Source organism: Gavia stellata, chromosome 15, assembly GCF_030936135.1.
Source record: "Gavia stellata isolate bGavSte3 chromosome 15, bGavSte3.hap2, whole genome shotgun sequence".
NCBI lineage: Eukaryota > Metazoa > Chordata > Aves > Gaviiformes > Gaviidae > Gavia > Gavia stellata.
This window is the reverse complement of record NC_082608.1, coordinates 17,938,960-17,955,261: the sequence shown is the minus strand read 5'-3', so window position 1 is coordinate 17,955,261 and position 16,302 is coordinate 17,938,960. Positions and strand designations below refer to the sequence as shown.

Below are 16,302 nucleotides of genomic sequence, written 5' to 3'. Positions count from 1 at the left end.
GGACTGCCATACAGGTGACTCACGTGCGCACGCTGGCATAGTAGGGGGTCCTGGGGCCTTGATTCAACCAAGTCTCTGCGCATGTGCTCTGTGGCATTGCTGGCAGGTTGTGGAAATAAGCACGTATTAGTATAAAACAAGTGGTGCATCTATCACTTCAAGTAGTTACTGAAAGAGTTCTGTTTCAGACATGTAAAAACAAGTTACTTGTTTTGGTAAGTTTTTTTGAAAACATTTAAAACAGGCTAATTAGAAGCCAGATTTTGTCTTTTCAATGAAGAATTTTCATGAGAACTTCTGCCTTTAGGGTAATGATTTCCTTAAAATTCAGTGGTACAATTAGGCCATAGAAACAGCACTTTTAATTATTTGTGGAAAAAGAAATTATATCAATGTGTTGAAGGCTACTGTTTACTATAATCACCTGTTCGTTAACTTTACAAAGGCTTTGTTGAAATTCTTTGTGGAAGTACTGGGAGGGAGAAAACCTAGCAGCCTCATTTGCAGAGGTTTAAACCATAATCAAGTCACTGAGCTCAAGGATGGAAAGCAAGCGCACAAATTACAAAGCAAACAAATGTGCAAAGCTTCTGCTTCAAGAGGTTTTAATTTGGGCATACTAAAATGGCAGGTGAAGTCACAGAGCATGCTTGTGTTATTTCCATATTAATTGCCTTACAAGCAAGAAAGAAATGAGAGCGATCCAGTGTTCAGAAGTCAGTCAGTGTCACTGAAAAGTACTCGGATCACATTCTAAAATAGCAGATTGGATTTTTGTTGTTTATTGTGGACTGCTTTTATGGATAGCTGTAAGTTCTTGTAACAGATGGTGGGGTGGCCAGATGTGGTGAGCTGGGAAAAGCAAACCAAAACCTCTCCCTCCACTTAGTTCAATACCTAGCACCTTGTATAAACTGTTGGCCCAAACCCAGAGGCCTCCAGAGCAGAAATTATCTCACACCTGAGGAATCAGGCAACTAGTCTAAGGCTCGTAAGGATCTGCTTTTAGACTTCAGACCAAAAGGGGATGTTTAAACCTGAAAAACAGTACGATGCCACATAACGGCACCACTCACCCTGTTACTGACATCCGGCTAACAGGAATATAGTAAACTTAAAGAAAGCGTCTTGTTGGCAAGCCCTTCAATGCTCCTCAAGAAGGCAGAAAGTGAAGAGAGACTTAGGGAGGACTCACTGTTTCAGAATCCGCTTTTTTTCCCTTAACCCTGGCAAATGAATCTATTTCATACATTTTTTGTACATTTCTGCACATAGAGGAGCATTCACGTGTCTGTTTCTTTTACTGCCCACAGCATTCTGTGTGTTTTCTATATATTCTTCATTTTTCTACACAATTTGCTGCTAAAAATGTGTTTGCATTCTCATGTGATGCCATTAATTCAGTCAAGGGAAGTATGAAAATAAGATCTGTGATCAACAAACAGCTAAATATGAACACAAAATAAATAAGTTAAATAAATTCAACAAAGAAAAAAATCCTAGTAGTTTTTGTAAAGCTAACTTTACATATTATACATATAAATTATCAGACTTTTCCATTACACTGTTAGAACTTAGAAAAAAAAATTTAAAATATTTCTGAAGTATGGTGTTTGGGTCTACAAAATATCGTGCTGACCCAGTTTTCAGATTGAGCCCTCTATGTCAGCCCAGATGTGTTGCAACAGCAAGAATAAGTTAAGAAGGACAGACAAAATCAATCATTGCAGATGGTGTGCCTTATTGGGTCTCAGTGGTGCTTCTCAGCACATGGAATGTATACTTTTATCTGGATGAGCATGTGAAAGATGCAGCCCTCTGTAGAGATTATGTGCACTGAACAAGCCTGCCTACGTCTCGGTTACACAAAATCAAACCAGCTACAAGCAGCTGTGTAGCTCACAAGGAAATCGACACAACCATATGTATTAGGATACACTGTCACAAATTCCTCAATGATGCATTGCCTCTGCTTTTCAAACACAGGTAATGTCTGACTCTGTTCACAAGTGGAGCATTCTCTCTTTAAGTTAGGCCAAGACATCAGACTTCATAAATTTTGTCTTGCAAGTAGCTGAATAGTGAATCCAGTCCTTTGGAAGAACTCCACAGCTGTTTTAACATCTGACACTCTTTCTCATTCACATCTTCAAGTCCGGATTTCAGGAAGCTCCGCACGAGACATTTGGACTCTTCCAATACCTAAAGCCAAAATACCGCTCAGTATTTTATTTCGAATCTGACAAAATTAATACAGATAATGGCGTGAACAGCATTTTTACACTACTGACTCTGTTTTACAATCTAAATAACTCCTTTGGGCACAGAAATTAAATTTGATTTACAGCCATAACTCCACTTGCTGATAGTCAGCATCTTTAAGAATTAAGGACTTCTGAGGTTTATGCCTCACTGCCAACACTTTTAAAAGGAATGAGTGATTCTGAAGTACCTTAGTTTATTGAAGATCTGCCATGAAGCACTAGAAGGAGCTGAACTCCCTCCTGTTGAAAATGTGATCCCTTGAAATGAAAATGTGTGAGGCATGATATATTGGCTGCTTGTTTTCCGGAAGGCAGTCTTTAAGGTTATAGAGGTTGGAAACCCAAATGTGGATGTCCATCATCTTTAACAATTTTCCCTCACGCATCATTTCCTTATCAAAAGAGAAATGAATAGGAAAGCGCCTTTACTGCAAATACCTTTTTAAGTTTATTTACTTGAATTTTTATAAAAGTGAAATATTTTATAAAAGAAGGGTGTTAAGCAAAACAAGCACCCTCTGACTGTGTTCTGGAGTTAGATTTGCTTAGCATATACAAGCCGTCATAAAAAAATCGCCTAAGGTTTTTACAACAGAAAGTCCAGTCTCAAGCCCTTAGTAATCGCTCTAAGTTCTTAACGGCATGAACAGCAGGTCCGTGGTTGCTCACATCGTTCAGCTCGTTTTTCCCAGACCCACTTTTAGACACAATGAGATTGCTTCCTTTAAAATTCTTTTTGAAATATGTAACACCAGTATGTATCTCACAAGGAACCCAACTAGTCAAACATAACCATTAATAATTCACACATTATTGATTTTTTGGGGGCAGAAGACTTAATGTAAACTAATACAGTGTTTATGGTAAGGGAGATGCATACTCTTCACTCAGCTTTGTCAACACCTACATGTTAAGCCCAGTTGCTATCTGTTTTAGGTTACAACACTGCTATTCCAAAATAGTATTTCTATTTAACTGAAGAAAATGGTGTTAATTGCTTGTGTATTTTTTTGGTCTGTTTGTGAACAAGTATACACAGTGAACTTGGATGAGCTCATCATATTCATTGTTTTTGTGACTTCAGCCTGATTTGCATTTAGGATCTCAGAGAGTAAATTGAGTCTTTGACAGTTTTAACTCTCATCTTTGTCCACAAGTTAGCACCAGTCTTCCTAACAGGTCTCAAGAGAAAATTTCACTGGCAGCCGATAACAGTGAAGGAAGGAAGAATTCTCAGTAAGGCCCAGAGGTTTTCCCAACTCATATAATACACATTGTATCAGCTTGATCAAATAAGCTTATGCTACATTTCCAGAGTTTCATTCTGAATGTCTTTTGAGATCTAATCTACACTTCATTTAATTAAAAATCTCCTGTGTCTCTACCTTCTCTTTTACAACAGATCTTTTAAATGAAACTGAGAGATGCTAAGACAGTTTCAGGCATAGGAAGTATAGCAAGAAACTGCAGCAATTTGCACTTCAGTGCAGCTTTATTGCAGCCAGTATCACCTTCTTCACTGCATTTTTTTTAAACAAGGATGTGCCCAGAATAGGAGTATATCTGCCTGAAGGGAAAAAACCTTAGGAAGTAAAAATAGGAAAGGATTTTCTTTCCACTTTTATGTACACAAAAGGAAAGTTATAATACACTGTGACCAGACTGTGTTCAAATCCCTCTGTGTCTGGATCTCACCTCTCCTTCACAGTAGAGGTTAGCTGGCACTATCCTACCCTTCTGGTGCACTGTGTAGAACATTTTGCAGAATCAGGAACTACGCAGGTGCAGAAAAGAAGGCAGACTCAGCTGAAACATAGTAGGCCGGGACAATGTGAAAGGCAAATACATTTTCTTACTGGCCCTACAGAGATTTCCCAGTACAGTTGCATAGTTTCAGACTCTTCCGCCTTCATGAAGGAAACTTATGCTAAAATCCCCTTTCAAAATCTGGGGCAAGGAGGTTCCACTCATTCTGAATAAATGCGAAGATGAGGAAAGGAAACAACCCTCTCTATCCCTGAAAAATGGGAAGCTCCCCGAGCTCACTGATACCTATCCAGATTTTCTGTTGTTAGCCCTCTTCCACACGTATGGTTGTAGAAACTGAGGACCCACCTTTCTGATGTGATGAGCCTTGGGAGCACACCTTGCCTCTGTGAAATGTAATTTAATCACAAAGGGATTTGATTCCTTACCACTGCGCTGCAGGATGCCATTTCCTTCACTCGTAGCATCACTTCTTGGCTAAATGTTGTTGGCCAAAATACTTGTGACACTAGTCCTCTGCTGCAGGCTTCCTGTGCTGTCAGCTTTCTCCCACAGAACAACATTTCATTTGCCTGTGAAACCAAAAGATTACTTGTGATCTTGGGTTATAATTACCTTAAAAATTTTCCATACTTGCCTACTATTTTCAAGATTAAATTTACAAATGGTCTCCTATGTCTTTCCATACTGCAAAATACTTTAAAAGGAGTTTCAGTAGCTATTTATGGATTGTGCAGGTGGCCAGAGCACAGCATGGGTTTTTAAGAGAATTTTAAGAGAATTTAAGAGAAATGTGCTGGCATGCATGATGAATCTGTATTGCTGATTTTACAAGAGTAACTGTCAGTGATACAGTGATGCTGTGCCGAGAGTCACGGAACCTAGTATGAAATACTTTGTGGGGCAAATTGTGCTTTGTTATACTGGTAAAAACTAAGCAACCTTACTGCAATTATTATGGATTGTCTTGAGCGAGCAGAGAGCAGTATCTTGCTCTGTTACTGCACAATCCTAACACAATACAGACAAGTACTCTGCAACATTATTCTTCTAATGCTTTTCTTCTCTATTCTACCATGATCTCGGCAATCTTTGCTTTTTCAACCTGTGTTCCATGTTTCTTGTGTACAGCATGTGTAATACATTGAATTCTGAGGTCATTTTGTGATAAGAAAATGGTAGGGATTAGATGAACTTTCCACAGGTTTCATTTCCATTCATGACAATTAAGAGAAACAGCTGCTTTCTGTTTTACTTTTTAAAGAGAGAAAGAAGAGCATGAATTTAAGAAAGGTTCTTCAGCAATTTGAGGTGGATAACCTTACCAGTGCAACACCCAGAATTTGTGGGAATGTGTATGACGAGCAGCCAGCTGGAGTGAGTCGGATTGTTGCATATGGTGTCTGAAACCATGCCTTCTCACTTGCCCAAACGATATCACATAGTGGTAAAATAGAAGCTCCTAACCCAAGAGCAGGGCCGTTGATAGCAACCACAATTGGCTTCTTAAACTGAATAAAAGCTTTTACAAAATCCCTAAAATAAAAAATAAAAGGAATGTCTTGAATACAGAAGTAACACTTAGATAAATACCCAAGCTTAAAGTACTTAATCTGAAAACAAATTAGAACCACAGATGAACACAATAAATGCCATGGCCCAGTTTTATGAAGTCAGAATTGCAAGAGACTTTCTAGTTTGCACATGGAAAATTTTGCTCATATTTAGTTATTTAATCTTTCTGAGTACCTGGGATATTACATAGTTTTGTATATGTTGTATATGAACTGATTAATTGGAATGCACTGACTGTGGTACTTTCTGCAGAATGGTTTGGTTAGGTTTAGTTTTACTTCCGGACCAGTAACTCATGAATTTGTACACATAGTGCTTCTCAGTTTGCTCCACAATGGCTAGTATGAATTCTGACGATCTGGTTTGGCTAACTTGATGAACGTATTATAGCGTGAAAGACAGGAAACTCATAGGTGGGTTGCTGAATATTTATTTTTTTCAAAAAGTTATCTTAAGTTCCTATGATGTCAAAGGTTACTGCAACTCCCATCAATGGATTGGGAGATAGTAAACATTTATGGCACACCAGTGGAAAGAACAAGACCCACAAAGGGGAGTCAGAGAGAGAGGGAAATGTTTGAACAGGGAAAGAATTAGGTGAGTGATCTGTGGTCTTCATTCATTGCAAATGTCTTCGGCAAAGACATAGCAAAGTAGATGCCCTTGCCTGCCTACAACAGTACATGTTAAGCGATGGGAAATAATGGGGAAGTAAATGTGATCGGATTCATCTGGATGAATGAACTAGAACACGTTGAATTCTGTGCAATGAGGAGATATTTTAAGTAAGTTACTACCAGCAACTGCGGAAAGACATCTGTTGAATGGAACAGCCTATACACCAATTAGGAAAAAGCATGAGTGTAAATGTGGGCAAATTATGGGCTCCAGCAGCTCAGTGCACAGCAGGTATATGGAGGCAAACGAGATGCTCAATTACTTTAGAAAAGAGACATGTACAAATCAAATTCAAAACAAAAGAGGAGATTCTGTTCCTGCACTGGGTATTTATTAGATGCAGAGTGCACCTTTGCTGACAGATTTTAGGAAAGAACATTTTGTCAAATGTGCCCTTTGATGAGTTGCAGCTCTCCCACTGAGGTCAAAAAGACCTAGACTTCTGTATCTGAGAACAGGAGGTGTGCCTTGCAGGTTATAGTGGCAATTTGGCAAAAAAATGGAAAACATACCGAAGATAAGTGTTTTATTGGACTGAAGTGCAAGGGCATTGGCTATATTTTAAATGAAAATGAAGAGTCTGAGGTGACCCAGCATAAATGTTCAATGAATGAGTTCCGTTTTTCAGGCTACCTAGTAAGGAGTTGATTTTGGCTATGGGAAAATAGAGACTCATAGGAATTGATGCAGCTCAGTTCACACAGTGCATAATAAAACAGATCAGCAGCAAGACAAAGTGAAATATGGAACATGACATTTGTCTGTTCTAGACCATTTCTTTCTAGAGGATGGCAGGGTTAAGGAGAGTTGTGGTTCATTTTTGTTTGCAGAAGCAATGCTGTTCCCTTATCTCATTATTTCTTTGGTTGTTTATGGTTGAGTAATGACTGTGGATCACTGCATCTGATTACTTCCAGAATTCTGAGAACCTTCCTTAGTAGTTAAGCAAGTAAGCCTTCCAAGCAGGACTACAGATGGGAACAGGGATGTGACGAAAGATTGATAGGTAAAAAGAACAAACTATGGATAAATGGTGGCAGCAGATCTGAGGACCATGTGGAGGCAGAAGAAAACAGTGTTGTGGAGAAAAGCAGGAAGCATGCATTGATAAATGGGACTGGAAGTGAATATGGAAAAGCAATTAGGGATGTGGAGAGGAAACGGTTAGATGATGGGGAGGAAGAACAAAGCATAACACATTAATGGAGGGGAAGGGTTGAAGGAAATGTGCAAGATTCATATGAGTGAGCAAGGAAGGGAGGACCTGGAGATGGGGAGAGAGTGGAACAGAACATTGAGAAGACACAATGAGCCTCTGTCATGAGGGAAGGATGGGGAGCACAGAGGATTGTACAATGGATGGGTATGGAACATGTTACCTACAGGATGGAGTGGAAGGCTACAATTTTGGGAGTTTACGAGGGGAACAAATGCCTGCATTTGGTCTACAGAAGCTGCAGTGTCCAGCACTCCACTTATCTGTGTTCCCTGTTTGGTATGTTATTTGTTTCAGTGAATCATCTTTGTACCCAGAACCTGGCATGTTTCTATGTCTCTGAACCATAAGTTCACACATGCCCACATGTAGTTTCTGGGCTAGAAGATCCTTGTTTCAATTCAAGGCAGTCTTTGAAAAGGACTTAAAATTGTAACTGTTGTTGCACAGTAGAGTGAGAAGCTCAAATATAGGAAAAAGTGTCACATGCAGAAGGCTTTTGGTTTTGCTAGAGGACATGTGGGAAGTTGACCATCAAATACACTTTGGGATGCTCAGATACCTCTGCATTGCTGCAGAGGTCTTGCTGCAGGTCAGGGCTCTTAAGTCAAAGACCATAAAGAAATTGAGGAAGTCAAGTCATCCTTCTTTGTTTTCTTCTGAGCACACCCAGAATTTTATGTACAGGGTCACATAATGATGCCTGACTGATGATGTGACAAGAGAGACTGATGCTGGGAATGCCTTCCAGTGAGTGCAGTGCTGGACACATGTCTGGATGGTGGCAGCTCAGGCTGATGGATCTATGTTCAGTACCTAGAGAGAAGCTACGGGGCCACACATCTGTGAGTCGCAAGCCCTAAAGGCAGTGGATGAGGACAGGGGCCAAATGAATACATCATTCATGTGAGATAAGACTTGATGGGTATTTAAACTTCAGTTTTAAGTTGTAATCAGTATATGAGATCCATACTTTAAAAAGTGGAAACACATGGTAATCAAGACTTCAATTTCATTTTGATACAAGTCTAACTTGATGTAAAGCAGTGGAGGCAGAGATGCGTTAATGTGTTTTAGGACATCCTAACCAGTGAAAAAGCGAAGTGTACATTTTTTTCTACTCTTATTACAGTATATTTTCCATGAGTTGAGTCCTTTGTTCACAGAAAGCACAGAGAGTGCTAAATGGAAAACGTAGTGTATTGTTTCCAGAAGTACAATAAAAATCTATTTCCAGTGGGCCTGAAGCCGACATTCTTGACAAGGAGCAGTGCATTGTACCAGTACTTCAGAAGTGTTCTGTGAGTCCAAGGATAGAAAAACTGAGTATCAGTCTGGCTTATACTCATTTAAATGTTGAATTGATAAGTATACCTGTATATTAAATGTATGTAGATAAATGTAAACATGTATAACAATACCTATCTACACAATATTTACACGAATAATATTAAATTTTTATCTTCTAATGGAGTGTGAGTGTGCCTGTGTTTTCAAACAAGAATAGTGAATTTCTTCACTTTTTTTTGGTTCCACATGATTAAAAATCCCTCTCATTAAAAAAAAATGCAAATTAGGATGTGTCCTTCAAAGGGTTTTTCTTTTTTTAAATATCACTACATGATACTCAAGCATATCTAGGGTCTTAAAAACACGTCATAATTTGTTATATTTAAGAGGTACATTTTAAATTATTTCAAAATAATTACTACTTTGAGAATTTCAAAAGTATTAAATTGAGAATCCAAACTGGTCTGTAGTAGTTGTAACCAAGATAATTGGTGGTTAATACATGTCAAGTAACAACTAAACCTGATCTTATGTTACACTAATATATGCACAATAAAGATCTGTTGTAAAACAAATTCTTTAATATTCCTTCATAGAATTGTTGCATTAAGTTTTAAAGCTCTCAGAAGAATAGTATTTATTTGTAGAAGTGGGGGGAAAAAAAAGGGACCAAACCCTCTCCTGGTACAGACAGGTGAAATACCATTTGCTTTAGTGGAGTAATGTTGATTTATACTGGAAGATCTGCCAAATATGTATAAAGTATGCCTTGTGGATAATGGAAATACTTGGTGATGTATTGTGCAGATTGATTTGTAGACTTCATGTCATAAACCCTGGATTTCTATTAAGGTTATATAAGGAAAGTCACATTTTAGTTATGAAAATAAAACTACATTTACATATATATTAAGTAATTTCAGTTTAAGAAAAAGAGTGGAGACCCTTCTAATAAGGTTCTGAAATACAGTGGCAGACTGCTATTTCAACAGAATATGAGGAAGCCATGGATTCCCATTTGTACTTAAAATCATTAAAATGATGAACATTAAAACAAGTAAAATATCTGCCTTTCAGGAACCACTTTAGAACATAAAGCAATAGCTAATTTGGAAAAACAACAACAGTTGTATTTGAATTTGGAGGAATGATTTGAAATATTAAATACAGAGAATTGGAATAAAATAAATCCCTATGGATATTAGCACTGGAATAAATGTGCTTTCTTTTCTAATAAGGAAAGGTCCAAGGTTCTTCTTACTAAACAAATTTGTAGGACTATAATTAGAATGCAATCAACACTTAAATATACAACATTTTTGGACCTGATAAATATCTTCAAAATCACACACTGCATTTCATAATTTAGAGATCATAGGTAAGCTTGGGTCACCTTATAGCTTCTGCAATCCTAGTGCTTTCCTTTCTTCTGTCATTGGATAACCTGCCAATTAAATATGAGTAATCTAGGCCACTACAGAATACACTTCCCACTGCGCTGAGAAGTAAGAGTTTACTGTCATCAGCTGATGCATTGCACAATGCTCTCCGAACTTCCTTCATGATCTGTGGATAAAGAAAAGTAAACAATTCGACATGCATGCCGTTGCAATATCATTTCCCTAGTTTTACAAACCTTATTGATTTTGAGAGACTTAAATTTTGGGCACTATTAATACTTACATCAATTATATATATTTATATAATTTTAATATACTTAGAATGGTAACACTGAGAATTTACAAAATATTTTATATTTGGAAGTGCTTTGTAGATGCTTACTAATTCAAAGAGTTTTTAGAACTTGGCTGTTCTTTGCTTATTGTACGGGAAATTCTATCTAGCTTATGCTATTTGATTGCAATTTAAAAATTTCAAATATCACCTTTTTATTTTCAACGTGTATATTCAGTGTACATCACTGTATCCTCAGTAACACGGTTATCACAACAATAGCCTTTTAACCTCAACAGGTTGTAAGCAAAATCTATAAACCCCAGTTTTCAGTTCTTCAACTACTTTGGTTTACACGACTTGAACCAGAGCAAGGCAGGACAAGAGGACATCATATACATCAACATGACAAATGTATTATTCATTTTTCTGTGGTCAGTGATATTGTTAAAGTCTACAAAAGTTAGAGCAAAAAAGCCACTTGAAAGAGAGACATTTTTACACTCTGATTTACAACTAGATCAAGCTATTAATTGCACCATAAATCAAACCTAATCAAAATCTGTATAGAACTGAGCTGCTGGTATGGTAATAAAACGGCCTTTCATCTGAGCAGAATTGTTTTTCTAATGATTTTTAAAAGGAAATACTATTTCATAGACTTCTGATGGGTAATGTCTTGTTTGGTCACAATTCAGCATACTTTGTAGGCTGTAATTTATTTCAGCCATTTCAGCTTCCCCTCTTCTCTTTTAGCGATTTGCTCCTCACTTCAAGGGCCATGATTTCATCTAGTGTGACACCTCCTACGCTTAAACATACTCACATGTCAAAGTGTCTCCTATAGACAGGTCCTGTTGAGTCAAATTTTTTCTTTTGTACTGACAGATTTGCTGTTAGGGTAAATTTAGGTAAAAGATAGCAAAAGGTGGTTGGGGGATTAAATATGGTTTCCATGTGAGAGAAACCCAAGATTTTTAGCTTGTGATTATTTTTTTCACTACTTTATGTTTCCAAAATCCTTTAGATCTCTGAAGTCCCTTATTTAAGAAACATCCCTTAACACAGAAGAGAAGTTTTGTTTATACCATTCTAGGTAGCCTTTCACTAGAAATCCTGTGGCTTGTGAGACTAAGCTTGAACTTGTATATTCAAACCATGCAGTGCGATGCTGCCTGCCTGCTCTCCGTATGTGTTGTTTGCGTAAAAATGATCGTTACTGGCTGCCGAGTCTGGGACATGAGAAAGCAGGTGGTGAACTTTTAGATGCTTCACTTTTACAAGTGCACTTCAGAACGCCTGTAATACCAAGTATGTGACAGTGGGTGGAAGTGAAGTAATTAAAAGCAGCAGAATTTGGAATTGTATTTGAAATTCTTCTGCAGGTACAAAAATGTCATCGGCAATTTTACAAGTACTGTTTATTCTCAGAGGCTGTCTGAGCCCTCAATTGGTAAAAACATAGCAAACCCGCACATTTTGTAAAGGGGAAACAGAGGAAAAAAAACCCCTAAAACCTCTGTTCAAAGTTAAAAAAAAACTTTAGGTGGTGGTAGATGTTGTAATAAAAAAAGATACATATTTTGATTTTCCTGGTTCCATGTAAATGCCGGACTGTCCTTTTAGTTTATTTTAAATGTTCTCAAAATCTGCTCTTTCTTAGGGAGGATGTATAAATAATATCAGAGAATACCAGTCAAACTTTTTTATATACAATGAGGAGTGTTGCTTTAAATATGATGCCACAATAGGATACTCCATTCAGTAAGTTTCTTTACCGTTCCCCTTCCTCCAGTGATATGTACCATCTCATTGATGTTACCACTGCTATCCTTCAAACACATCATTACCATTACAAACCTGTCTCTTTTTTGTCTTACCCCTCATTGACTTGGATGGCTAAAGCCATCTGAAAGTATAACAAACTTTTGAGCTGAAGTTATATTACTTGTGGGAAAAAGCAATATTCTGCTATCATTGTTTTTTCAATGTTTTGGAGAGGATGACATTAAAAGTCTGTTATTAGGAATTGATTTCTCAGATATAGTTGAAAATGGGAAGGCTTTGACAGTATTTTGGATAGTATTTTTGAGCAGGAGTAGAAATTCAATTCCACTGCTCCACTTAGTTTCTAGCAAAAGAAAACAGCATCAGAAACCATGAAAACACAATGTATCAGTGTTTTCAGTCTTCAAAAAGTATTTTTTTCTAAAGTATCTGTCAGTTTGTCATTACCTTTATCATCAAAAGGTGCTCAGAGGCTCACTGGAATACACCAATGCCAGCAAAGTCAATTCTCACTCCCTTGGTTTATGCCATGATTCCTTTGCTGGTGCAGTCCAAAAGTCACCTGGTCACCTTGTCACTCAGCCCAGTTATAGCCAACCTGCTGTCCCCTGTTTTTTCCGAATGCCTTGGCATCATGGCTTTCCTCATTGATTATCTGGGTATGGGTATTTCCCTACAGCTGTTTATATGATTATAGGAAAGCTACTAACAATAAAATATAAATAAAAAAGATGGTTTGTCTGTAGGGTTACAGAACTGTCTATTAAACTGCAGTACTGTAAAGCAAATATAATTTTAGTTCAGAACTGCTGTCTGGTTTTAAGTACAAATTTCCATTGAATGCAGTAGTGAATTCAGTTTTCAAATATAGAGATACTATGTGTCTTTGGTTATATTTCTTTGTCAGAGTCCATACTCTTTTTCTCTCTTCCATGGTCCTTAAACCATCCCTCATTTTGGTATAACTATGGCATTTGTCCAATTAAATTTTACTTTCTCTAGTGGACCAGATCTAGTGGCTCCTCACTCAGAGAAGGACATTGAGGTGCTGGAGCGTGGCCAGAGAAGGGCAACGAAGCTGGTGAGGGGTCTGGAGCACAAGTCTGATGAGGAGTGGTGGAGAGAGCTGGGGTTGTTCAGCCTGGAGAAGAGGAGGCTGAGGGGAGACCTCATCGCTCTCTACAATTACCTGAAAGGGGGTTGCAGAGAGGTGGGTGTTGGTCTCTTCTCCCAAGTGACTAGTGACAGGACAAGAGGAAATGGCCTCAAGTTGTGCCAGGGGACGTTCAGGCTGGATATTAGGAAAAATTTCTTTCCTGAGAGAGTGGTGAAACACTGGAAGAGGCTGCCCAGGGAGGTGGTGGAGTCACCATCCCTGGAGGTGTTCAAGGAACGTGTGGACGTGGCATTGCGGGACATGGTTTAATGGGCATGGTGGGGTTGGGTTGATGGTTGGACTTGATGATCTTACAGGTCTTTTCCAACGGTAGTGATTCTGTGATTCTGTAATATTACTATTTACAGGGCTCCATAGCAGTATTCTCCAGTTCCATGCTTTTTTTAATTAGCTTTTTTATAAACTTTTAGTTAATTTTCAGTTGTGGGGACAGTATTTTTATATGCATGCATTTGACTAATATTTCTGAGGAAGTATTTACAAAACAGTATGTGTCAGTTCGTTCGCTTATGAAAATCTATCGAATTGTAAATTTAGACCAGGCCTAATGCTTCACTTACTGTTTTATTGAAACCTAAATACATAATAAAACTATGACTTTCTCAAAAGTTGCTTATTTTTTTAATCCGGTCAAGAAAATAAGTTGGTTAGTTCTTTAATAGGTCACCTTATATTGCAAAATAAACATAAAATGTTTAAAAACTTCATTATACTTCTAAGAGCTTATTTTAATGCCTTTCACTGGATGTAGGAAATTTTAAAAGGCATTTGGTGCCTTTTGCTTTCAATATTGCTTACATTCTGGGGAAATCAGGAAGCTGGGAATTTATCACCGTAATTATACAAAGTGTCCTGAACAGCAGTCTCTTGTTCATATAAATAGAAATACTAGTTTAAAAGGTTAACTTTTCTGAATCTCTAAGGATTCACTGTTGATATTCTTAAAGGTAAATATTCTGTAAATATTACAGTAAAACAAAATTTTAAAGCCATTCAGTTGTTCTTAGAACCTCTTCCACAATCGTACCTTTTTACATAAATACACTTTTTGTTACTTACTGACTCGTTGTGTAAACAGATTCTGAGTCCTTGCTGTTTGATAAATAAAGGACTCAGGAACCTGTAAGGCTGGCTTCAGGCAGAAGTACTGACCAAAAGACCAATTTGTCTTTGTATGAGAGCAAAGCCAAATAACAGTAAACTTGTACCTGTCTCTTTTTTTTTTTTTTTTTAAAGTTAGGAGAAGTTGTAAGTAAGGAAAAGTGAAGGCAAACCAGTGCTCCAAAATGCACCTGGTAGAACTTCAAACCTTCTAATTCTCAAGGCTAGAAACTTGAAACCTGATTTTTTTGTATGAGAAGTGTACTTGAGGTAGTTATATCGGTCTTCAATGGAAATATTAGCTGTTTAGTGTATGTTTTGCTTTTAATTCAGGGGAATATTAATTCCTAGCTCTATTAATAGTGTAAAGTAAAAACAGTGGATTGATCCTTTTAACCTTAAGTTTGAAACAGAATTTGGATCCTTGAAATGTGCTGAGTTAAAACAGCATCATCATCACTGGAAAAAGAACTTCAGAAGCAGCAAAAGACCTACGAGAGAAAATGCCCTAATGGAATTTAAAATTATGAGATAGCTTACGTGTCTATTTTAAAAATGAATTTTAAAAGTAGCAAGCCTAAGCCACTGAAATAAAAACAAGCTGTGCTGTTTCATGACCCTGGCTTGGAAGTTTTATAAGGTCTTGTAAAACATAAGAAAGAATTTCTATAGTGCCTGAACATTTTTGTAGAAAAAACTCAATTACTAGAGTGGCACTGAGCCAACTTCAATCAGTGCAAAAGCTGCTGGGAGGAGCATCGGCACGTTTCATGCTAAAATCACCTGCACAAACCAACAGGTGTGATGTGGTTACCAAAAATATAGGATAAAGATTCAGGCAGGCTTCTCCAAGCTCCCCCCCCCACCCTTAATAAATCAGTCCTTCATTATTTTAATTAAATTGGCATAAATAGCAGAGGCCAATGGTTGAACAAAACTTAAATTTCATCTGAAGATTAAGATAAAGCATAAAGGGAAGCAGGGTTGTTTAGGGGTGAGAGTGATTTTGTATAAGCTTAATTTTATAATGATTGTAGGCAGTGCACACCTTTTCTTTTTTTCCTAACATAGATGGCCAAGAATAACCAGAGCACTATTTTAACCACACCAAGTAGACCTGCTCTGAGTGAATTAATAATTTACTATTTGGCAAATATAATTTACTGAATGTCTACTAAAGCTTGAAGTTAGCATTTCTTTTGACAAAATGAAACACACTTTCTTCATTTTGTAGGAATTTTGTGTTTGTACTTTCTATTCACAGGTGATAAAAGGCATCAAAACTGAAAATGTTGTATACGTCCCTAAAATACTCTGTCAGTTTGTCTCACCTATGGCTGTTCCTTGGATTCTTGCTGCTATTGCCAGCAAGGATGTGGAATTGCCAATATTGGAGGTGCTGGATTTTGTGGTGTGAATGATCATGGGCTGCAGCCTGGGCCGATGCCCAAGAAGTCGCTTCTTGTTTGCCAGCAAGCAGCCTTCAGAGCACAAGAGCTTTCAACTGCTCTCAGCTTGGATGAGTTTTAAACAGACAATCTCAATGTGGAGAACTCATTACCTTGATTAATTCCTGACCATCCAGATCCTGGTCAGTAATGTCATTTTCTAAAATGCATTTCCTGGTTTTCGAGTGAGCTTCAATAAAGGTTCTAGAAATACTCTATGCTGGTGATGCAAGAAGAGGACTATTATATGCTTATCATTTATTCTTCCACAGAGGTGGGTTCCTGGCATATTGAATATTTTCAAAGAAAGAAACGGATCGGTTT

At 37.6% G+C, this 16,302-nt stretch overlaps 1 protein-coding gene across 1 annotated transcript in view; it reads right to left on the bottom strand.

Annotated features, from left to right (window-relative positions):
- Window positions 1-1,843: 1,843 nt before the first annotated feature.
- Window positions 1,844-16,302, bottom strand: part of CDYL2 (chromodomain Y like 2) — a 55,979-nt gene continuing 41,520 nt past the window's right edge. The window contains exons 4-7 of the mRNA XM_059824758.1: window positions 10,184-10,356; window positions 5,357-5,567; window positions 4,460-4,603; window positions 1,844-2,202 (exon numbers count right to left, since the gene is read on the bottom strand). Coding sequence (XP_059680741.1) covers window positions 2,044-2,202; window positions 4,460-4,603; window positions 5,357-5,567; window positions 10,184-10,356 — 687 coding nt within the window. The 3' untranslated portion in view covers window positions 1,844-2,043. The remainder of the gene's footprint in view (window positions 2,203-4,459; window positions 4,604-5,356; window positions 5,568-10,183; window positions 10,357-16,302) is intronic.